The 22,800-nt window shown below is 41.5% G+C and overlaps 2 protein-coding genes across 5 annotated transcripts in view; both read right to left on the bottom strand.

The window, feature by feature from the left end:
* abca4a (ATP-binding cassette, sub-family A (ABC1), member 4a) overlaps window positions 1–12,625 on the bottom strand; it is a 30,803-nt gene extending 18,178 nt beyond the window's left edge. For both annotated transcript variants that reach the window (XM_068581404.1, XM_068581405.1), the window contains exons 1-10: window positions 12,560–12,625; window positions 12,066–12,159; window positions 11,818–11,959; window positions 11,437–11,576; window positions 9,777–9,904; window positions 8,058–8,255; window positions 4,433–4,522; window positions 3,361–3,592; window positions 2,647–2,786; window positions 605–721 (exon numbers count right to left, since the gene is read on the bottom strand). In XM_068581404.1, the coding sequence (XP_068437505.1) occupies window positions 605–721; window positions 2,647–2,786; window positions 3,361–3,592; window positions 4,433–4,522; window positions 8,058–8,255; window positions 9,777–9,904; window positions 11,437–11,576; window positions 11,818–11,959; window positions 12,066–12,159; window positions 12,560–12,625 (1,347 nt within the window). The remainder of the gene's footprint in view (window positions 1–604; window positions 722–2,646; window positions 2,787–3,360; window positions 3,593–4,432; window positions 4,523–8,057; window positions 8,256–9,776; window positions 9,905–11,436; window positions 11,577–11,817; window positions 11,960–12,065; window positions 12,160–12,559) is intronic.
* A 953-nt stretch (window positions 12,626–13,578) lies between these two features.
* Window positions 13,579–22,800, bottom strand: part of arhgap29a (Rho GTPase activating protein 29a) — a 32,145-nt gene continuing 22,923 nt past the window's right edge. For 2 of the 3 annotated variants that reach the window (XM_068581940.1, XM_068581942.1), the window contains 10 exons: window positions 21,038–21,207; window positions 20,463–20,591; window positions 18,806–18,904; window positions 18,526–18,689; window positions 17,469–17,657; window positions 16,897–17,034; window positions 16,362–16,591; window positions 15,902–16,205; window positions 15,677–15,785; window positions 13,579–15,536 (listed from right to left, as the gene is read on the bottom strand). In XM_068581940.1, coding sequence (XP_068438041.1) covers window positions 14,566–15,536; window positions 15,677–15,785; window positions 15,902–16,205; window positions 16,362–16,591; window positions 16,897–17,034; window positions 17,469–17,657; window positions 18,526–18,689; window positions 18,806–18,904; window positions 20,463–20,591; window positions 21,038–21,207 — 2,503 coding nt within the window. In that variant the 3' untranslated portion in view covers window positions 13,579–14,565. The remainder of the gene's footprint in view (window positions 15,537–15,676; window positions 15,786–15,901; window positions 16,206–16,361; window positions 16,592–16,896; window positions 17,035–17,468; window positions 17,658–18,525; window positions 18,690–18,805; window positions 18,905–20,462; window positions 20,592–21,037; window positions 21,208–22,800) is intronic. The other variant, XM_068581941.1, reaches the window with a different exon arrangement.

The following is a 22,800-nucleotide window of genomic DNA, read 5'->3' as shown; positions in this document are numbered from 1 at the left end:
ACTGCTTTAGATAAAGAAAAACAAATTAATAGTTCATGTAAATTTACTGAGAGATAAGTGAATAAGTAGATGGGGCCTTCCGGGGATGTCAAAAGGAGAAAATAAGAGCGATAGACACTTACGGAGAGGCAGATAGATGGAAAGGGGAAAGAGATGGCCTATTTTGGTAAGATAAGGTTCTTTATTCAAGCAAGAAACTTTGAGAACTGATGAAACCTCAGCAAAAAAATATCAGTGAGGACAAGATCAGGATATAAAAACATCATCAATCATCTCATTCAAAGGGACAATTGGTTGGCATTGGATGTCAACCAATGAATGGAAACACAATGGTAGATCCTGATTATATCTCTCTGTAAAACTAGTACAAACTCAGTAAAACTGGTACATGGATGTCATTTTACAAACCAATTAAAATCCTTTGTCAGTTTTAAATAAGTCAAATCCAGCGATCTTGCAAGCAATCTTGTATTTTGTTCATTGTTTCTTTCTTTATTCAGTAGCATTTCTAAGACAATTTTACAACAAACACATTCTGTGTCCTCATTTCTGATGGTGTAGAGTTCAAACCTAACTATTCAGTCACTCTATATTGCTGTCCTACCCGGATCATGTTGACTTGAACTCCATCTTGGAAAAATGCCCAGATCTGAGGAGCCACTTCCTCCCAGGCCTTCCCCATCGTCCTCAGCCTCTCCAGCTCCTCAAATGTTGTGTTTGCCTGCGACAGAGATAGAAATGTGTGTGTGTGTGTGTGTGTGTGTGTGTGTGTGTGTGTGTGTGTGTGTGTGTGTGTGTGTGTGTGTGTGAATGGTTGGTGTCTCAACATTGAGAGGAAACATCAAAAATAAACATGCACACACAACGAGCACGTATCTGGGTGCATAAAATTCTGAGATATGGGAACACATGTATAGAATAACATGTTGGGGGAGGCGGTGGGGGTATTTGAAATCAACTCACGTAAATGCATGCATGTGTAACAAAATTTAGAAACTCAAATACACACATTGTCACAGTACTCCTAATCTCCTGCTACATACCATTCCCACATCAAACTCTCTGTGAAAACAGGCTTTGCAAAGACAACACATACATTCTCACACAAAGAATTCCCGCGGGCCAGTTCAGATAACCAGCAATTGTGCAACAAATGCACTCTGTGCCAAATCGTCAAATATTTACTGCACGCTTATCATTAAAACCCTGGATGTGTGAGGGTACAGTGCCTTGTGTGGAAAATACCAAAGGCTGGCTATTTCAGTATTCAGTCATGTGCAGTGGGGGATGAAAGCGCTCAAGAGTACACCCAATTAAACGCCTTCCTCTTGTGTGTGTCTGATTTTGGGTGACAATGGGGACAATGGAGCCGGGGTGACAATGGAGGCTGTTGGTGACAACTGGCCGAATGCATTCAGCCAGCCCAGTGAATCCCAGTCAGGTTCCCACAAGTGAGTGCTTCCTCATTCCCCGGGGCCGTTTAAAACGGCACGCAAAGCAGGAGGAGGACTGGGGGTTTCCTTGAGGTGATTTCTTAAAGGGGGCAGTGGAGGAATTTCGTAGTTGGCCAAGATGTGAAGTATGTTCTGCCTAACTTAGCATATACCTACAGTACTTATGGTGCAACAATGTGAGCACTTGTAGCAAGTCTAGTTCGACAAGTAACATCTACTAAACTCAAGGCTGAATGATACGGCCTTAGTGGGCCTCCAGGGCTTGTTATAAGTAACTAAATAAAATAGCAGTGACGGCACCCTTCAACCGTCATCGTCACACTGGAGCAGTCACAAACAGCGTGAAGATATGTTTAAATGCTTCACTTGGAGTTTCCACTGAAACAAACGGATATATGACAGAGTTAAGAGGAAGACAACAAAGAGCATGTCGAGAACATGTTTTTGGTCTCGTAAAGCAATGGATTAACGCCTTAGTCATTACTTTCTTAGTGCAATTAAGATCCCAATCTGAGGGTAGAGGAAGACAAAGAGGGCATTAAAGGTCAGGGAAGAGGAAACCTAAGTGTGTGTGTGTCTCTTTGTGTGCGTGATCCCACGTCTTTAAGGACAGACTCTTTCTGCTTACATAACACTGAAAACGCTGTGGCGCCAGTGGACCTTGTGGTAGCCACCACAGCCGATCAGCCCGTGTTCTTCCATTGCAACCAAGCCATCCATGACTGCTGCCCCCCTGAAGGGCTTTGACCAACACGTATCTACATCTAGATACAAAGGGCTGGACATGACATGAGGAAAGCTGATCCCCTTTTGAGGGGAAGGCATTGTTCACTGCAGCAGGCTTGATTGCACCAAAGAAAATCAAAGATACGGATGTTATGGAGTAACAGACGTCATCTAAAAGGTGGTTATCACGGGAATCTGTATCTTTCTTTATACATTTTCATTAGCTCTCCATCTTTGTGACTGAGTGGATTCCACCATTTTCATTTGTTTCATCAATAAAACCACCAACTACTTAGTTCTTCCACCATCTATTGAAAATAATACCCAAAAAGTAAAATGCGTCAAATTTAGCAATATAGGGAAAAGTCTATAATTGAAGCCTGCTGAATCCTGCCAGAATGAGTGTATGAAACTGTGGTTCTCCACCATGCTGTGAAATGCATCCGCAGTGGCCCATGCTGCTTACATTTCGTATTATCTGCCGGGCAGCTTGCGAGTCAGGAGCGTAGAGGATTCGTCCCATCAGCATCGGCTTCACAGAGTTCCACACAATCCTGGTGGCGGGGTTGGACTCCATGTCTTTCATCAGATCATTGCAGAAAGGAGCTGCAGGGAAAGGTTATGTAGTATATACCGAATACACGCTATTGAAAGAGGAAAAATATGTTTATGCTCAACTAAATATACAATCATTATGTACCATAATTGGCAGTGTGGAGATCAGATGAATAAACTGTTTTGGGAAAAAAATATTAACAGCCCTAAATATTGAAAGGAGGAGTAAAGAAGAAAGGACAAAATGTGTGTTCTTGTATGACACAGTACAGGAGGGCGCCACAATGTTTGATCCATAATGGCTTCAGCTTGATGCTACTTCATCTTTGTTTGGCATCTGGCCTCACCTTCCACTTACTTGTACTTAAAAAGTTGAGGAGATATCTTACAAATTAGCACACACATTGGACTGAAATCATTCCTCCTTGGTAGATGCAATTAAAGTTGTACTGCACAAATTCAGTGAGTGTGTCAAATTAAACCAGGAGATCCACTGCTATTATAAACCATGAATTCAAGTAGGGTTACTTCAAAAGGTAAAATTTTAAGGTAAAGTCAAAGGCTTGAGACTAGACTAACATCTGTCATACTAACGTGTATATATATATTATATGTGTCTACTCACTGGTGCTGTTGTCGTATGTGTACTGGCTCGCCCTGTGGCCGCTGATGCCCAGGAAGGCTTTGTAGTTATTATCCTCGTACCAGTTAAAGGAGGTGACTCGGGAGAACGCGCCCTCAGTGTAGCCGCATACCAAGCTGGAGGCGGTGGCCATCACCTCCCTGAAGGACAGATTGTTCTGGAAGAGAGGAGTCAGGACCTGGAGGAGCTCCCTGGAGCTATTCCTCTGGTGCAACTGTGGAGAGATGCAAAGGTAAAACAGAGCTTAAATAAGAATAGATATGTATTAAAGATATGTCAAGGGTCAGTACACACAATAAGCTACATGGACAAAAATGTGGTTCATTAATAAGACGGCAGTTATGCAATCATCACAATGCTGAAAAGGAGGCTGATATTTTGGATCGTGACACTCTGGTATCTTAAATTATAATACACACACATAGCAACAATTTATTTGTTTGGCCTTGATCGGCTGCACAGTTTCACGTCGTCTGTCTCTGCTGTCTATGGTAGAGACGCTTTGTCTTTGTCTTGACCACAGACTGACTATAGTCTCTGGTCAAGACAAAGACAAAGTGTCGTGCCAACAGGATGTCAGACTGTCAGCGACACTAAACATCCCATGGAAACATCCCCAACAAACAACAAACAAAACAAATTGTTCTACACACCCACAGTTTAAAATGACGGGTACAACACAACCTATATTAATACAACTTCTCAAATAATATATATATATATATATAAATATAATATAATATAATATATATAATAATATATATATAAACAAAAACAGATCCCTCAATCCCCCTTGGCGTTGAACCTTCTCCATGTATGGAGGCTCCAGCTGTTCTTACAGTCACAGTGTTGTTTCCATTGGGATGGACCCATCATGATGATATATCTGTTTTTTCGGCTAACGGGCCTTTTCTGGATTTAGCCTTCCTATTACGCACTAAATGATATCCACATACTTCTGTTTGGGAGAAAGCTTCAGCAGGGGAAGCAACTGTTTCCTGACAGCTAAAAATAGCCGGCGGTGAACTTTTGAATAGACTGGACCGTGCCTTACCTCTCGCAGTTTGTCCGAGACAGCAGAGACGACCTGTACCCAGACTTGAATTTCAATGCCTCCAGAGTGATTATCCAGCACACGAGGAAGCTAATAAGAAACAAATGCATTCTTTTAATATGAGTACTTTTCTGTTTCTCAAAAGTGCACATTTCCCAGAAACACAATGTCTTCCTGACACAGAGGAAGTTATGAATACCCCCTCTCCTTGGCGTCCCTTTGTTTGTTACGATGATCAAAAAAGGAAAGCGTGATACCGGCCCTCGATGACAGACAACTTGCAGTCGGAAGTATTCGAATGCATAGTGTTGTAAAACTTTAATTCTGTCTTGTAAATTCCTTGAAACTGATGAAGTGGAGAGACATATTTATTTATTGAAGTGATGACTTTGTTTCTTTTATGTCAAATGTCCTAAAAATGTGTCATGATTGATGTTGAACTGATATACGTACATGAAATATTTTAATATATTAGGTGATCAAATATGCAGTACCATAAACGTGTTTTACTGGACCAGAGAAAAACACTGGGATCCTTCGTTATTAATATATAATATCAGCTGATCATTGCGGTCTCTTGAGGATCTGCTGGTTGGCTCAGAGATCTTCTCACCAACTCACAACACAAAGGGATAAAAGATCCAGGAAGCTGCACGAGGCCAAGGCTCGGGTTACAAAGGGGCGGAAATTTTCCGGAAAGTTTCCACGGGAATTTTGACTCGGGAATTTGGGGAATTTTGAAAAAAAGAAATGTGCCTAAGTTGTTTGCAAAAGCATATAACAGGGAACTTCAATGTAGTTGAGAACAAGACTATGCAGGCCTCGCTCAGCTGGACCCTGAATGCAGCTCGTTGGGAACATCGTCTGCCAGAAACATAAATGTAAAGATAAAACGTCCTGTTGTTTTTGAACGTTTTTGTCATCAGTGTTGAGTCTGAACGTTTCAGCCCGATGCCTGGAGAGTGTGAGAAAGTTGAGTTGCGTAGAGGCCAAGAGCGGTACTGCAGACAGACAGAGATTTCAATTATAGCTCGCAACATATTGAAAAAAATAGCTGAACTAGTTCATTTTTTGGAGCTGTGAACTTAGGTCAAAATTTTGAATTATGGACTATGAACTGAACTAGTTCATGTAGAAAGTGAACTTCCCCAACACTGCTTGTCATTAGCATATTGATTACTTGGTAAACTGAAGCCATGTTCATTTTAATACCAAGTTTATTTGTATACAGTAGACTTTTTACAGCAGTGAGAGTAGGACGTATGTATGTCCACACAAAAGTACACCATCACCTCCATTACTCGTGGCTTTCAGATTGTCAAAAAGTCATTTTTAAAAGTTGTATTATAAATGTTTGCATGCATGTCTGCTCATGACGAGGTAAATACAGTTAAATTACCCCAAAATTTCCAGGTAATTCCTGTTAATTCCCGTATATTTCCGTGGAAAGTTTCCAACTTTGAATATTCCCGGAATTTTGCAACCCTCGCCAAGACACAGAACTGCCAGAGGAGACATCCTCCACTATGACATGTAGAGAGTAAGCCTACCAGAGGGCAGTCAGCTCAGACTTCCTCAAGTTTGCTTTTAAACTGTTTCCGTTTGAATTGAGAAGCAAAGGACCATAAGCACTGGGAATCCTGAGTATGCGACCGCACGTCATCATGTGAATGCAAATCACGGATCCGCCTCGACTCTGAATATCTGTGGTGTTGAAAAGACGTCCTCATCCGCTGTGGGAGGGGACGTTGTAAACAAACTGTTCCCACAGAGAAGGTCTGGGATTGCAACACTGAACAAAAAAATAACCCAAATAGATTACATTTAATTCATTTATAGTGGGAAGAAGATGGCATGAAATGATGGCGAAACGCATTTTAGCCTTTCGCTGCTGTCGCAGAAGACAGAGACAGACAGAAGAATGGACACGTTTGACCTCGTCCCACGTGATTGTTGCTGTCTCATTGTGGCCTGTGTTTACTCAAAGTGCCCTCTGGTTACTGAGAAGAGGAGTGTCTCTTCACTAAGCTAATTACAGACAGAGGCCATGTCTGCCTGCTCAGCTTACGCTCATGGCTGTTTCCCATCACCCGTACCTATTTGAAGCGTGTTGGCCAAACTTCAGCGGTCTTAAACGAGCCCCTTGAAGGTAAATAGGACCCTGCTTGAATGTTTTATGGTCTTTACGCCGATGTATTCAATGAAGTGATGTTAATTCAATCATTTTTTAAGGTTTTTATTTTTATTTTTGCAGGTTGAAATTTTGTCTTGGGTTTGTTTGCTGTATTAAGAAAATTAATTTGAATTACTAAGACATTAAGTCACATTATCTGAGTTATTATTGTTCTCAATGTTTCTGTTTAATTTCTCACATATTTATTACTAGTATTTCCTTTTTGTAGTAAAAGATTATGGTTGTGTATTTTACTTATTATATTACTATGACCACTTCACATGTAATTATTTATCAGCCTACAGCATGTTAATTCAGGGTTATGTCTATATGTTAAATATTCCAGCCCTTCTGAAATATCTAATTACTGCCACTTGAAATGCATCTTTCATGCTTATCCGCAATGTACACATTGTGGTTATTGTAATGGCATAACATTAACTTAAACATTCCTGGAGCATAGTAGACTTTATTTACTGAAGACACATGCCAACTTGCATTTCTCTGAGAACTATTTGTCTCACCCTGTGAGTCAGAGTCCTTATAAAAATATTACCAGCTGTTTATCAACTGGTGGTTCCTGATCATTGTGGCATGATAGGCCTGTGTGGACTTGTTAGGTTTCGATCCAGATGTGGTTGGAGCACAAACTGCCAATGTGAAGGCAGACATAAACAGAAACCATTCGCTAATCCACAGAATGTACTTAATATGATGCAGAGTTGAAGCTGTGTGACAAAGCAATACGGGATATCATTAAAGTATGATGCCTCTCAAATAGTAGGTGTGCGTCTTTGAAATAGTCACTTTTTCAATGTTTTGAACAATAAACGTGGCAGTTAAATGCAGACAATGAAAATGTTATGTTGTCATTCTGGAATTTCCAACAAGGGAGTGATTTATATTCATTGGTCTGTTAAATTACCTATGAAACAAATGCTCTATTAACTTGTCATCAAGATTGATTAATAAATCAGACCCATAAGTTAACGCTTACATGGCACTGCTTGATAACTATTTGTCAAATGTCATATCCTGCCCGATACCACATTGCCTTATGACAGCAGTTGGCTCAGCCTTCGGTGAATAGCCATTGGAAATCTTTGCAAAAAAGCTAAAACACATGGCGACAGCCCAGATGGGACGAGTCCAACCACAGCTCTGGCCTTCCCAATTCCTAAACTAAATGGGTAACTTGTGTATTTCACTCTTTTAAAATGAACTTTACACAGTCAAGACCACCGTGAATAGCTGTAACTGGTGTGAGCAGTGTGGAAATGTGGAAAAAAAAGATCCAAATTGAATTTGGGCAGAATTTAGTTTTTGATTGTCCAGCTATGTGTATCAGAGGTTGACTTAATACTTTTTTAATGGTAAACCATTGCATAATAGTCTTTTAACAATACACCTTTACACATAATACATTTTGGTAATATCCCTGCCAACACTGACCAGTCTGAAGAGTTTGAAAAAGTCGACATTCGCATAGAATTTGTCCTCGATGATCTGTAGCCGTTGAGGGGTAAGGATGCACATCGCATTGCGGACAGCGTAGAGTCCTCTGCGGCTGGGGAAGATGAGGAATCGCTCCAGCAGGGTTAGACTGCAGGCAATGTCCTTTAGATGCAAAGCTGGAACCCCAAAGACAAACTGAAAAAAAGTGTATGAGGACAGCAGACGTTAGAGAGGATTTTAGATATCATTGCACTTCAAAGGGCAGTATTTGCTTCTTGCATAAAAATGCTTTCCAAAATCAAAGAGATTAACACTGAATGCACATTTCCAAAACACTCAAAGTCAATGAGTATGTTTAAAAAATAGGTTTGTATGTGTATTTTTTTACTTTACACTGTACTTGTCACAATACATATAGTATGTGTGTTGGTTTGGGTGTTTTGAAGTGGGGAGTTATACCCATAGTCACCGTGTTACCTAAAGTAGACTCTGTGTCACTGAAAGCCTCCAGTTTGGGGAAGCAGATAGGAGTTCCAGTACAGAAGCAAAACAAAGTCTTTAGCTATCTAATTGAAAGGCTAATCTAAAAAAAAAGACATCAGTTTCAGTCTAAGCTATTTTTTGATTATTTTCACCGCTTTGTCTTGTTGTCAGACCTCCCTTTCCTCTTAAATTAACCAAAACTTATTGGTGCTCTCTTCAATGTCACAAGACTCCTTCGACAAAAACTAGTTTCTCATTTAGTTTAGTTCCCGTCATAAAATAGTCTAAATTTTGTGTGTGCTTGAAGCTGGGGTTGGTTATGTTGCGAAACTAGCAAATGGAGCCTCCGTTAGATTTTTTTAAATAATCCAACAAAAATACTCAGCCCAATGTTCTGAACTCTTTTCCAAAAAAGAAAACATTATCTAGCATTATCCGCTCAAAAAGTCTCTAAATCTAAAGAGAGAGTCTCAAAGTCTCTCTATGAACATAAACATATCATATGATGAGTGTAAACGTTAAACATGGCTATCGTTAGTACTCAAAGCTGTAACGCTAACAGCTTGTGGAAGACTCCAGACGCACAGGTTGGCAGTTAGACAAAGTGGCCCAATCCCAATCTCACGTTCCCACAGACTTTGAGGCGAACACCCGCCAAATCCGTACGGGTTTAGCCGCGTCCCAATGTCAAATCAGTACGTGTTTAGCCGTGTCCCAATGTCAACTCAGTACAGGTTTAAGGACTCTCTCGCTGAGATTTTCAGCTCTTTATGAACACTTTCTGTAAATCCGCATTTCTGCAAACTTTGCCTGATGTGGCGTTAAATACGGTGTTGTGGAAGCATGCAGACATAACAAACGCTAAACAAAGAGAACAACACATGGGTGTGCAACCTGGCATGTTAAACGTAGAGAGAACAGCTTCAGACAGCATTCCTGATACCGTTGAATCAGAGAGGATGTTCCCAGAGGCAGGAGAAATGGAGCAAGTATTTACTTTTGAAAGACTTTCTAGTCATAAGAATTGCTGATAGCATCTATAGTGTGGCGTAAAAGATGAGAAGATAAAATGTTGGGTCAACGCTGGCAGATGGTGACAGTCGTCTCTTCGTCGGTTGTGCTTCCAACACTACACAAATGTCTCAGATAATGTTGAAACGTTACACAAGTATCCTTCGCTACCTAACTGTGTCGTGCATGGGTGTGTGTGCGCGTGTTTGTGTGCAAGTGTACCTGTTCAGGCCTGATTTGGGCATTGACTAGCTGATACACCACTGACTCTGTCAGAGGAATGTCTCTCAGCAGGTATGATGTCAGAGTCTCATCGTCCTTCAGGATCGTCTCCACCTTTACTCCTCGGCCTACAAAGAGAGACAGACGGAGTTCATGTGAATGAAAATCCTCCAATTTAAACAAGAGGATACCTGTCACCAATATTGGAATTTACCCAAACCATTGTTGTTTGTGCTCCACAAAAGCAACGTCACATGTTGGGCAAGTTGTGACAAATCTGTTGTATTAAGAGGTTAGGAACATTGGATGAGGAAACTCTACCTCTGCACCCCCTCATTAGTGACATGTCTGTGCATGAATAAAGTTTACTCTGTCGAGCAAATTGCTGATGTGGCATTCAGGTTCAGCCCTAGATTCACTTGGATTGTGTTGAAGTTTTCAACTGTTTTGGTCATGTTTCTACCCAAGAAATGGTGGAACAAGTACCTGATAGACCAGTTAGCCACTATGACAAATGCCAAACGTATACCTCCTCTGTTGACCGTAACCGCTTGTTTTTCTGGTAAGTGAAGATTCATGACACACTAATCACTGAAACAAAAGTCCTTTTACTGTTACTTGAACGCTTAAATGAATTAAACAAACAAGATAAAACAGGTGAGTCAGGGATTTCATCGGGTGCTGGTAGGCTAGCTGTTTCCCATTGCTTCCAGTCTTTGTGCTAAGATAAGTTTCACATTTATGAGACAGAGTGGTTATCGTTCTTGTCATCCAACTCTCCTTCAGAAAACAAATAAATGTACATCCAAAAAGGTCAACCTATAAAGCACCATCACTGGCCACCAGACAGCTTGCCTCTCATTAGGGACAGATACTTATGAGTAGTACAACAATACAACCCAGGGACAAAGGTGCACGCATACATACACATGTACACAATCAAGGGCCTTGCACATAAAACACACATGTTCACTCAAAGGTTTTCTGTTAAATATCAACAATTTTCAACAATTACATAACTTGGTTCTCAACTGAATTCAGTTTTCTTCCCCGGGGCCTCATGGGAACTTTTGTGGAATGTGGATCCATATCTTTGTTAGCTCTGTTAGACCATCTACATATTTCTCCATGAGAGCGGCAGCACAGAGAGCAACCAGACGTAATCATTCACAGGCTGGAATGCACTCAGCCTCGTTCCAATCCCATCATAAAGGTTTATTTGACTGGGACTCTGTATAGACAGTATAGATGTATATGTTGACGTGAACTGAACCGTTTGCATGGTGCATCTGTGTTTCTACAGGAACATGAAGAGAGGAGCATGGATGGAGGGCGTGTGAAATAAACACAGGTGGTGAAAGTAAGCAGTTTACGGCTTCACAGCTATGACTGATGGGAAAATGTGTAAAGTACGTAGAAACGTGAATACGTATGTAGACTCTGATGCGGTTTTTGGACAGATGATGCAACTCTATGTTTATTCTCTATTTTCCTCACCACAGAAAACACCTATCAGTTGTATAGTAGCAATCACAGACACAACAGAACACAATTAACAGGACAACAAGTTTGGCTGCAATGCAAAGTCAACTTGGCTGAAGTTGGGTTTGACTCCAGTTATGTATTTGCACCGTGTTGACGAAAAGGCTGGAGAACTGACCTGAGACCTGTTCAGGACGGGTGCGCAGGGTGTCCATGAAGTTACTCATAGCGTTCAGTTCTTTCCAGAGGCGCCCGAGCTGCAGAAACTCTGGGTCACTAAAGAGAAGCTCCTGGGCGTCCGTGTAGAACCGAGCCAATCTGAGGTCAATAACAAATCACACACATCATTGTTGAACAGCAGACTAACAGTGTTTACCTTCACATATGATTGTATGCACACACACAGATATGAAACAACCAGATTATAATACCACATGCATTTAAGCATCGACTTTATTCCATAATTTTGCCCTTTCATCTAAGATCAAAAATGTTTCCTAGGAATTGAACACCTCCGGTTTAAAACAACCTCCCGCTCGCAGCCCTGGGTGACGCTCACATTGAGTTGTTGTAGTTGGACACCAGGCCGGGAGATTCCCCGCGGGTGGGGTATTGAAAACAAGGGTTGTTGGCATTACAGAAGATTCCCTGGATCCATGGCAGGACCCCTGTGGAGGGCATGGCCTTGTTGGGGAAGTGGCCTGGGGTAAAGGAGATGCTGTTGGTATTCAGTGCTTTATGAATATTTAGGATTAAGACATCAAACGTCACACATCAAATGTTTTTGGTAAAAAGACGTTTGCATACATTCATGTTGACGGTAGAGTGGATTCACTCGTCTCAGCCACACTAGCCCCATGAACAGCATGACAGGCCACATAATCTCCATGAAGAAACGCACCTGGTTGGAGAGTACAACATACATTTTGTCAAACTGCATCTGTTTCTAGAGCGTGGATACATCTAGGCCTGTACTAATGATTGGTGAACTGCTTCCATGGGCCAATAATGGTTCAACAATGTGAAAAAGCTGAAAACAAACTCAGCTGAGCAGCTGCAAAAGAAAGTATGCTGCATGAACTGATGAAAAGCAACACAATGATGTGATGGTTATTTAATAAATATAAGATATTTTCACTTCACATACATTTTGGAAGTCATTAATATTGCTTGTGTAAATTTGAGTTTGAAGCATAAAAGATAAAAGGATTTGTGGACTTTTTAAACATATAAATGCTATAGTTCAGGCATTTTAGCCAACTGCAACCCTCGGAGGGATAAATGGAGTGAGTGGATTTTACCCTCTGCCTCCTGCGGATGGTCCAGTTCTTCCACAGCAGGAGTTTGACCTCTCTTCCTGCCCCCATGGTACCTCTTTTTCACCCCCGCAGGGGCCGGCACCAGCCAACAAACCTGTATTCAACCAGTCCACATTACTCTCACCAGCTTAAAGAAGCTACCTCAAGTTCTGGAAGATCATTTGTATTTGGAAAGCTAGATTTTGTGGATGAACTCCTTGTGTCCATCCATTCATCCCGTTAGTACTCCGTGGGAGGGCTAGCAAGAGCTCTGTAATGAGGTCAATGAGCTCAAGACACTTCCCATTGTCAGCGGAACAAGAATAGACCTCTCCACATGCGTGAAACGTTCTCTCAATACTATTCATAGTTAAAGTCGCGGCACTGAATGTCGCACAGTCTCGGTAGATGTAACAAAATTAACAGAAATCTAGGTCAGGTGCAACTATTGTGCAATGTTATGGCTATCACATGACTAATGAAATGTACATTGAATACATCCTAAAGCATGACTAGCCCAGAATATCATGTCACTCACCTCAGAAGAACACTTGCAGTGCAAAGCGATACCCAACACATGAAGTGTCACGCCACATATTCTAGTGAGTGCTGCTTGGAGTTGCTACACAGCTAGAATCCAGACCTTGTGAATAGTTAAGCAGATTGATTTTAATCTTCTTTCTCAGTGCTGGGAGACTACAAACAGATGAGAGCATTAGTAGAGGCCTATATGACCTAACCACCTGGCCTGCGCTATACTGCATAATCCCACCTGTTATAATCCCACAAATGGTAAACAATTAATATGCAACTTTGAATTGCATCTCTATCGATTCACAGTATGCTCTGCGGCTTAGCAAACCTATCAGTTTACTGTATAACTTTGATGAAGTTGTTCCTGCAAAACAATACGATCGCCTACCTTCTATAGGAATCGTGGGAATAATTGTTCTTTGTTAAATAAAGTTGCGAGTTTTCAAATTTCAGTGGGAAAAAGACAGACTATTATGAAATTTGTCAGATATATTTTAATAAGTTACAAAAGGGTGTTTCATGTACCTGTTTTCTTTTTTTTTACACTGAACCTTTCAACATTCTGTCAACCTTCTGTACATTACCATGAAAAACAGATACCATTTAAATAAATGATGTACTTCCTGTTACAAAGAACCTGTAAGGTTTAGGTTACTGATGAAACTAATATTTCAGTTGTAAAAAGGAAAAAAAAACAGCTTTGGCTATGAAGAAATGTAAAAGTTATATCAAAATAAGAAGGAAGGATAATATAATTATACAATCCAGTGGCATTTCTAGCTTTTCAGATCAGTGTAAGTTGACACCATACAAGTTCAACAGTATAAAAACAAGTGGATGTATACCCTTTGCAACTGGTGCTTCATAACATGACCAAATGCCAATGCAGGTACCCAGTACAGCATTTAACAATGGTCAATATATTGCTTTTTACACAAGTTATTTGCAACATTATTAATTACAAGCTAAATGTAACAGTTCAAGAAAACATTCTGGCTCCAAGTAGGTAGAAACATAACTCAGAGACAGATTTGTGAATGAGTATTGATAAGTGCACCAAATCTTTTTTCAGTGTTGTGGCTACATGCACTATTGAAACGATTCAAACATAGGTTTTATTTTTGGTATATAAACATACATAGTGAGCCTGTAAGAACTTGGTACAACACTTTAAAATATAAATGTCATTGCACAGTAAAAAAAAAGAAAAAAAAGAAGAAGAAATTATAAATATTCTGACCAGAGGATACTGAGCAAGGGATTGGTAGATGACATATTGGTGAGTCATGTTAAAGAATATACAGCATTTTAAGTGCATCTTGTTTATCTTTTGAGCACCGAACGCACATTTAATTGTCCAAACGGGGCCCACCATCAAAGCGCATCTGGGAATTGCAGTCCTTTCTTAACTCTTTGTATATTAGAATATGGCATACATTGTTCATGTTGGAGCACATTTTTTTTAAACTCTCAGATCACACAAAATGAGCCTCTCGATGTTCTACCTCCTGGAGGCGCCTGGGCCTCAGTCTCGGGTACACTGGTTTGGCCTGGTTCGGGCTCAGCTCCTCAGGGCTCGAGCTGGGAGACTGAGACATGCCTGCCTGCTCGGCCTCATCGTCTTCCTCAAGAGGCTCATCTACAGACACCTCTATCTCAATCCCCAACTCCTCCTCATCCTCCTCTTCTTCTTCTTCATCCTCATCGTCATCATCCTCCTCCTCTTCCTCCTCTGCGCTGTTAGCTAATGCACAGTTCTGCAGCTCTTTAACTTTGCTCCCCGACGGGGGCTTGTAGAAGGTCCCTGGCGGGGGCTGTAGAGTTCGGGGAGCCCTGAAAGCTGTTGCGACAGGATTGTACCGGGTTACATTGTCCTCCCTTCTTAAATGCCTGCTGGGTCGCACTGCAACCGTGTATGGTCTGTTAGGGAAGATGGTGCTAATGCTCCCGGTAGTGCCGAGAGAGAAAGACGACGACGATACGGGTACAGAAGCCGATAAGCTGCTGGCATCCACTGCTGTGCTCTCCGCGGGAGAACTGGCCACAATTCTGACAGTCCTGGAAGCAACTTCATGCTTGTACTGTTTGTCCCAAGTTCTGCGTAATGTCTGGGTGTCAATAAATGTACCCCGGTAGTGTGTGCCCGCTCGCAATCTTGTTTTGTCAGTTTCGTCCACCTCGTCGATGGCTTGGTCGCCAACAACGCCCTTCCTGTCTTGGTCGGTGCTGTTCCGCGTGTTGTTCTCGTCGACTTGGCCTCGGTTGAGTAGCCGCTCAGCTGGCATGCTCACTGGCCGGGAGGAGAGCTTGCTGCGAGGGTGTCGAAGCGGGACCCTGGCGACGGCGATATGCTGAGAATGGCCGAGGCCTTTCTCGCCAGGTTTCGGGACCTCGAGGACGCCAGACGACAAAACCCCATTGAAGGCATCCAAATCCACTTCATCAACTTTGAAAAGAGAGATCAACAATAGGTTACACATTCATATATCAAGTAAAATGGTGTAAGCATAAGGACAATATCCAGCAGCCAGTGTTCTAGCAAATAAATAAAAAGATTGTGCTACCTATCTTTATAACGATACTGACCAGGTTCAAAGTCTCGTCCATTGAGGCGGGGTGTGGTCTCCTCAACCTCACACAATAAGTGGGAAGAAGGAATGATGGAGGAATGCCTCTTATACACCTTAGAGCTCTGCTGTAAGAAAAAGACACAAATAAGGACAGAGAACAAAGTGATAATCTATCATTTCATGTTAAAATGTGCTGTGTATGATATTGATAAACATGCCACACTCAAAAATAACAAATTACCTCCTTAATGTCTCCCAGCGACTTGGAGTGCCGGCTCAGCTGCTGCTCCTTCTCTTGGTGGCTGTGGCGAGGTTGAGGATCCACTTCTGTCGGCGAGGTGAGACTCAGTGGACTCAGGGGGGTGTCGAAGATCATCTGGTAGTGTCTGATCAGAAGCTCAACAATGAGCGCCTGATACGGGTAATCCACCAGGGAGGAGAGGGAAACTTCGGCGTCTGCCTGCCTCGGTTTGATCAGCGTCGGTCCAAAGATGATACCCAGGTTGCTGGCTGTCATCTTATTCTCCTCTGATTGCTCCATCACCCTGGAGAGAGGACGGATTATTGTCAATGAATGGTTTATTACACTTTATTAGATTTTTTTAAGCAGTAAATTCACCTCCCTACTTGACAAATGACCATTTCAATAATGAATTTATTAAAAACGTGTTTTATGGGTTAATTGACTGAGGCCGCTGTACCGGTGAAGATGCTCTATGAGGAACTGAAGTGTCTTGTGATGAGTTCGTGGCAGCTGCCTCAGCAGGTCTTTGATCTTGAAGAGGACCCGGTTGAGGTCCACGCTGACCTGGGCCGGGGTCTCTTGGGTAAGTCTCAAAGCTTCCAGTTCCTCCACAATGATACTCTGACTTTCCTTGGCCAGGCCGATAAAGTCGTTATAATATCGAAACAGGATGAGCGGCTCTGGAAGCTGCAGAGGAAAGTATGAGAGGGAGAAGAAAAAAACAGAAAAATAAATGAAACAAGGAAGTTAATAATAAACAGAGACAATTGAATGATTTGAGTAAATATACAAGTGGGACAGAATTAGAAATGAGATAAGCAATTGGGGGATGAGAGAGGGAGATATGTACCAAAAATAAACAAAGACAAATGAACCCCGCGGTGGAGGTTTTGTTCTGTAAAGCACATATTTAACCAACTCATATCCTCATTTGGATGACCCACTTCCATGATGTTTATTATATTAAGGATAAGGTTTCAAAAGCAGCCCACCTGTCTCAGGTAGAGTTTGAGTACGTTGCTGATGTCGTGGGGATAAAGTTCGGAGAGCTCCACCAGGTCTTTGCCATTCTCAAAGGCCTGGCAAAGCTTCTCTACTCGAGACTTGGCACCATTCACGCGGTAGATTCCCTTCACAGCACAAAAACAAAAGTCATTCAACACAGGAAACTTTCAGGATCCCCACTGGGTTATCACTGCTGCTTATTGTTCAAACAAAATGTATGGATATACATCAAATGGGTACAAACTTTAGGTTTAAGAATGCATTGTGGGTCAAAGAATTATACTAAACTTGAATTGAGGATGGATTTTCAGTTTTAGCATCCATTATATGATAAAGTATATAGCATGTCCTTATTCCTTACAAAACAACATTCCTCTTAAAACATTCAATAATCTTTGACATTAATGCATTGACTGCATTATGCATGTATTTGTCACAGTATTGTATCTTCTTGAGAAAGACCAAAGATAAACCCTTAGAAGAAGCAGCATCCTAACAGTATATTAACTGTGAACAACCAAATAACACATTATTAGCTCTCATATTTGACTGCACCTACCTTTAAGTTGAGAGCTCGGTTCTCGATTTCTGATGTACACTTCCTTATGATGAAGGGGATGCCATCCTGACTGTTTTTAGCTGCCTGCGTGAAGTCAATGCCGAAGAGATGGAGCCTCCCCTGGAGCTTCTTATGGCCGCACTGGATGGCCAGGGTTTCCAGACACTTCTTATGGCAGGCTATGGAACACTGCAAACATGTGGGAAAGCACCTCAGTTATAAACGTTAAATACTTTTGCACACTACTGACAGGAAGAGATTAAAATAGAAGATGAATCTGAATTATTCACAGCTGAACATTTTGATCTTTATAGTTGCCAAAGCAATAGGATAAAACCAGGATTACAGCTTTCAGTTAGTAGTTACACAACAAATCAAAAACAAACCACCAACTGCAAATGCAAATAATGTAGAAAAAACATCTCTACTCCTTAAAGCTTAGGCATGAGGATGTGCAGTCAAAAGCTGCTTCGTTGGAAACCAGCCCTTAAAAAAAGACAAGGAAAGCTTCATGTCCGGGAACCCCTTGAACCAATGCCATGGAATGATTCCAACACACTGCAGAGTCATATCCTTATGTCTTGTCAATGTGTCTACCGCCATTACAGAGCCCATTTAAAAAAATGTTTTTCCAGTCGCCGTTCTGTTCTGATCTTGTGTATCAGTGTATCTAGTAAATATGGAAAGAAACTGGATCTAAAATAAACAGAGGGCCACAGGGGAGATGGAGGCGACCCTTTTCGAATACGAACAAAAAGTCTTCAGTTTCCACTGCCCGATCCCCCACTGGGACCAGTTGGTGGATTTGCTCTCTGAGGAGAGCATGTGGCCACTTTCAACTTTTCCCTTTATTCAAAAGTTTTGATGAGGGACGAGGTGGTCTTGCTCTTTTGTTTTTGTTTGATTTTTGCTCACCATGAGCAATAAAGACTCCATTGTGAAGCTTTGGCAATAGTCTGTGGACTCACTACATTTAGCAAAGGTCCAAATAGGGTCTCATGGTTGGTGTTTTGTTCCAGTAGTTCTAAAACTAGAGGAAAAAAGGAAGAAAGGTTACCTCCTCGCACTCTGCTCCATGAAACACCACCAGGCCGTCGCACTCTCGACACTTGGATGGCGCTCTGAGCTTCCTCAGCTTGTGGGTTTGAGCCGCTTTGGACATCTGGGTGTTTCTGAAGGGACCCGGGGAGCTGGCCGTTTCGATTACCATCTCACTCAAACCTGCAGAGTGGATGGAAAGAAAGGACAAATCATGAGAAGACATTTCCTTTCTTCTTGTAGTGGAGGAATCCATTGAAATCCCAGTGAGAACGTTCCCAGTGTTCAGTTTGACTCACCGTTATCAGAGGGTGAAGGAGGCTCTCTGTCATCCAGGTCATCAGCAGACGACATGGTGCCGGTGGAGGGGGTCCTGGGTAACCTCCTCTTGAAGTCCCCTGAGCAGTAAGGGAGGACACACCAGTAAGTCCACATGCTATCTCAAGACTATTCTACTTGTCTGTGTCTCCTGGGGTCTACAATACTGACATGGAACAACCTTCCTGAATATAAAGTGCCAAGAGAAAAGGCGGGGTCGACTTCATGTTGTTGATAATCAAATTACCAGCAGAAGATTGATGGTCATTCACACCTCCATCGACTGATCAGGTAATTCCAATAGCCCCAATTTAAATAATGTGGCTGATTTTTAAATGGGCCCCAAAAAGGAGGTTCATCAGGGATGACTCCCAACGCCGTTTACATTCTGGTAGTTGGTGGATGGGGGGGTTGCAGGTACTTTCACCTTCTCTTCTTGATGTATTGCCAATAGTGAAATGTCAATCTATCACCCTCCCCCAGCCGAGGACAGGCCTCATCTTACTGGTAAACTCCAAAGTCTTTATATTGAAACTTAAGTTTAAAATACTTAAAGTAAACATTTAACAATACATGTATAATATGTCACATTTTATTCAGTGGAAGGATGCATTTGAGTATGTTTAAGTACTTTTATACACATTTTTATTCCATCTGTATATTTAATATTCTTCTTACTGTTTAATCTTTAATTTTGTTTTATTACCGTTCTACTGTTTATTTATATTACTTGTTTTTTAATCTTTATTTACTTGTGAGCAATGCTGCTGTAATTTCCCCACTGAGGCACTAATAAAGGATTATCTTATCTTATCTCAAATGTCAGCTAAAGAAGCCCAACTGATTAAGCAACACATCAATCTATGCCAACAGACACTTTTGGTGGAAATTCTTGTCTGCAAACACTCGGGTGAGACCAAACACATCCAGATTTGTACAAAGGTCATTAAACGGGCTGTGACACATACGCACTGTTGCACAGCAACTCAACCTCGACCAAAACTACCATTTCATGTGTTTGCATGCGTTGTAGACGAGCAGAGTTGCTTAATGCTTACAGTTCAACAACAAAGAGGCTCAGTTGTCAGTGGTTGCCAAGCCAGTTGACTCCGACTCTCCCAACATACCAACAAAGTTGGGTGAACTTTAAGTTCATGAGAAGAAAAAAATAAATGTGTGCAGGCCCTAGGGGCACTTCAGACAGTCAGCGCTGAGGAATGCCCATCCTGTGTATCTTCTGCAGTGTGTGGTGTCTTTGTCAATGACTTGACGCAGTTCCAGATAATTAGAGATAAGTGTTGTATAACAACTGGCGTAAACCAGGTGATTTGGCTTTCTTGGTTAGGCCATAAAGGTGTTTTTATTTCTTCAACATCTCATATGTAACCGCGTGTAAAGGCATGTTTATATAATTAGTCTCTTCATAAGTGGTAAAGAAACAGAAATCCCTCTTACAGCATAGTGTATGACGATATGGTTGAAGCCAATAATCAATGAATAAGCAACATGTCCATTCAAAAATGAAATTACAAAACCACTAGTTTTATCCAAATTAAATTTATGGGTAGACACAAATTACAGTTTGAGGTAAACTTTGGGTAACTCTTAAAATGAAGCTGCTGTCCTGAATGGCCCTACCTGGGCTTGCAGTGGGTGAGTCCATGGACCGGGACTCGCTGCTCCCTCCAGCACTTTCCGAGTCGCTGCACATACCTCCACCCTGGCTGGCCGAGGTCCAGGGACGAAACGAGGCCTGAATCCGCAGTGCTGGATGAAGACAAATTACCACACAGTAAAGCACCATATTACAGCCCATGCGTGTGTCAAAAATGCACTTTTGTGTTTCTTCTTTCATTGCAGACTTAACACAAAATATAAATGTTACTGAAATCTTGGTTTCCAATACAAATCATTAATTATTTATGACCCTTGACATACAAGTCATAACTTGACTTGTTTCAGTGGGTATACAATGTGCATATCTCTGTTTTTAATGATCCTGTCTTCTGGTTACAGGCCAAGAGTGATTAACCACTAACACTTTGTGTAAAAAGTGCTGCTTGCAAAGATCTGGGAGGATCATACTTGAATACACAAGACAACATTGCAGCAGGCACATGCTTAACTGATTACAAGACACCATGTAAGAGCAGGAGCTATGAGGCTGAAGGTAAAGCTGCAGAAGCTATGAGGCAAGAGCTAAACCTGTATACCTTGGATGTCAGTGCTACTGTTGGAGCGCCTTTCGGCAATCCTGGCATGCTGGGCGGTGACGGGACTTTCCATGTCATCTGCACCAAGGAGGTCAGAGGTCACCGAGGCCTGCGACAGGTTACTGTGGGACGAGTGGCTGCCACTTAGCGAGCGCTTGTTGAACATCATCCTTGGGAGGAAAATGATTGAATGAAAATATTTATGTTACTATATTCGTTGAGACATTATTCATAGGGCAATACTAACTATAATAATGTATATAAGAGAAGTTAAGTCAATTTTGTTTAATCTATATATCTTAAAATAATTAATGTCAGCTTAACAGGACAATGGGAAAAAATCTCAAGTAGAGCAATTCCATTCAATCAAATGTTTCACTGTTTTTAAGTATATGACATTTCACAGCATTCACATTTGAGACCAGCAACAATACAGTCTAGACTTTAACTAATTTAAATGAGATCTGTGTACTGCGGGATCGAAACACCAAGTGTATTTCCTAATCCCATCAGTACTGGACATCCCCATTGAATAACAATGACATTATGAGATCAGCCCCACCTTACCATCAAAAGCAGCAGTTCATTTGTATTTAACGATGATTAGCTGAAAAGCTTGTGAGTAACCGAAAGTGCAAATCCAGGTCATTGTTAAAAAAGTATCCAAATGTATCTCACAATATACAGAATGTAAGTCAGTGATGTATAATTAACCTTTTTAAAACTAATGCTGTGTGTGCGTATGCGTGTGTGTGTGTGTGTGTGTGTATAAGTTCTATTTCCTCCCAACCAAGCTGAACTCTTTTGATCAGAGGGATCAAAGCTGAGGGGTATGGAGAGAAAACCAAGTAAGAACAAAGCACTCTCTAATTTTCATCAGTCTGTGTGAGACACACCTACACAGAGAGAGTTAGAGAGAGAGCGAGAGAGCGAGAGAGAGGCAGAGAGAGAGACAGAATGACAGAAAGAGAGAGACAGAATGACAGAATGACAGAATGACAGAAAGAGAGAGAGAGAGAGAGAGAGAGAGAGAGAGAGAGAGAGAGAGAGAGAGAGAGAGAGAGACAGACAGACAGACAGACAGACAGACAGACAGACAGACAGACAGACCGAGAGAGAGAGACAGAGAGAGACCACAAATCTGTGTCAACAAAACTCACTCATAAGGAAACTACCTTTCTTTTCTTTTCTTTTTAAACCAAGTACCACAAGAACTTGGTACCAGAAAATACTTAAATGTAAAATGACAACCATGTTTTCCAAGGTGGTCAAACACCATGTTGTGTATTTAACTTGAAAGCTACTGAAAACTTTCACAGAGGTTAAGCCAAACTGATGGGAAGCCCACTGCCCCTCTCACCCGTGACCGCAGTCATTTCCGCAGGAAGCCCTGGCCAACCCAATTGTTTTACGCTTTCCAAAACAAGCTCCCTCTCAGTCCCTCCACCTCTCACCAGTGAGGGCTACAGTATCACATGCTTTTACAGTTATTTCACTGTATCTACAACCGCTTGTTTACCACGAAGGAACGTTCACGTTCCCACAGAATCCTAAAATGCAAGCTTTAAGCTGTTGGTATAAACATAATAATTGTATAACAACACTACACATGGAGAGGCTCAAGTCTTTTTCCAATTGATAAAACATTTCCAATTATTAAATGATATTGAAATGAACTGTTAAGCCCTCTGTAAGCCACCACCTCATCTGTTTTACACAAATAAAATCTGAGAAATTAGACATAAACACTGATAACTAAGAGG

This window comes from Clinocottus analis, unplaced genomic scaffold (genome assembly GCF_023055335.1).
Source record: "Clinocottus analis isolate CAN_PGR_092001 unplaced genomic scaffold, fCliAna1.0.p SCAF_18, whole genome shotgun sequence".
NCBI classification, from domain to species: Eukaryota; Metazoa; Chordata; class Actinopteri; order Perciformes; family Cottidae; genus Clinocottus; species Clinocottus analis.
The sequence above is the reverse complement of the archived record's forward strand: the minus strand, read 5'-3'. Positions and strand labels throughout refer to the sequence as shown.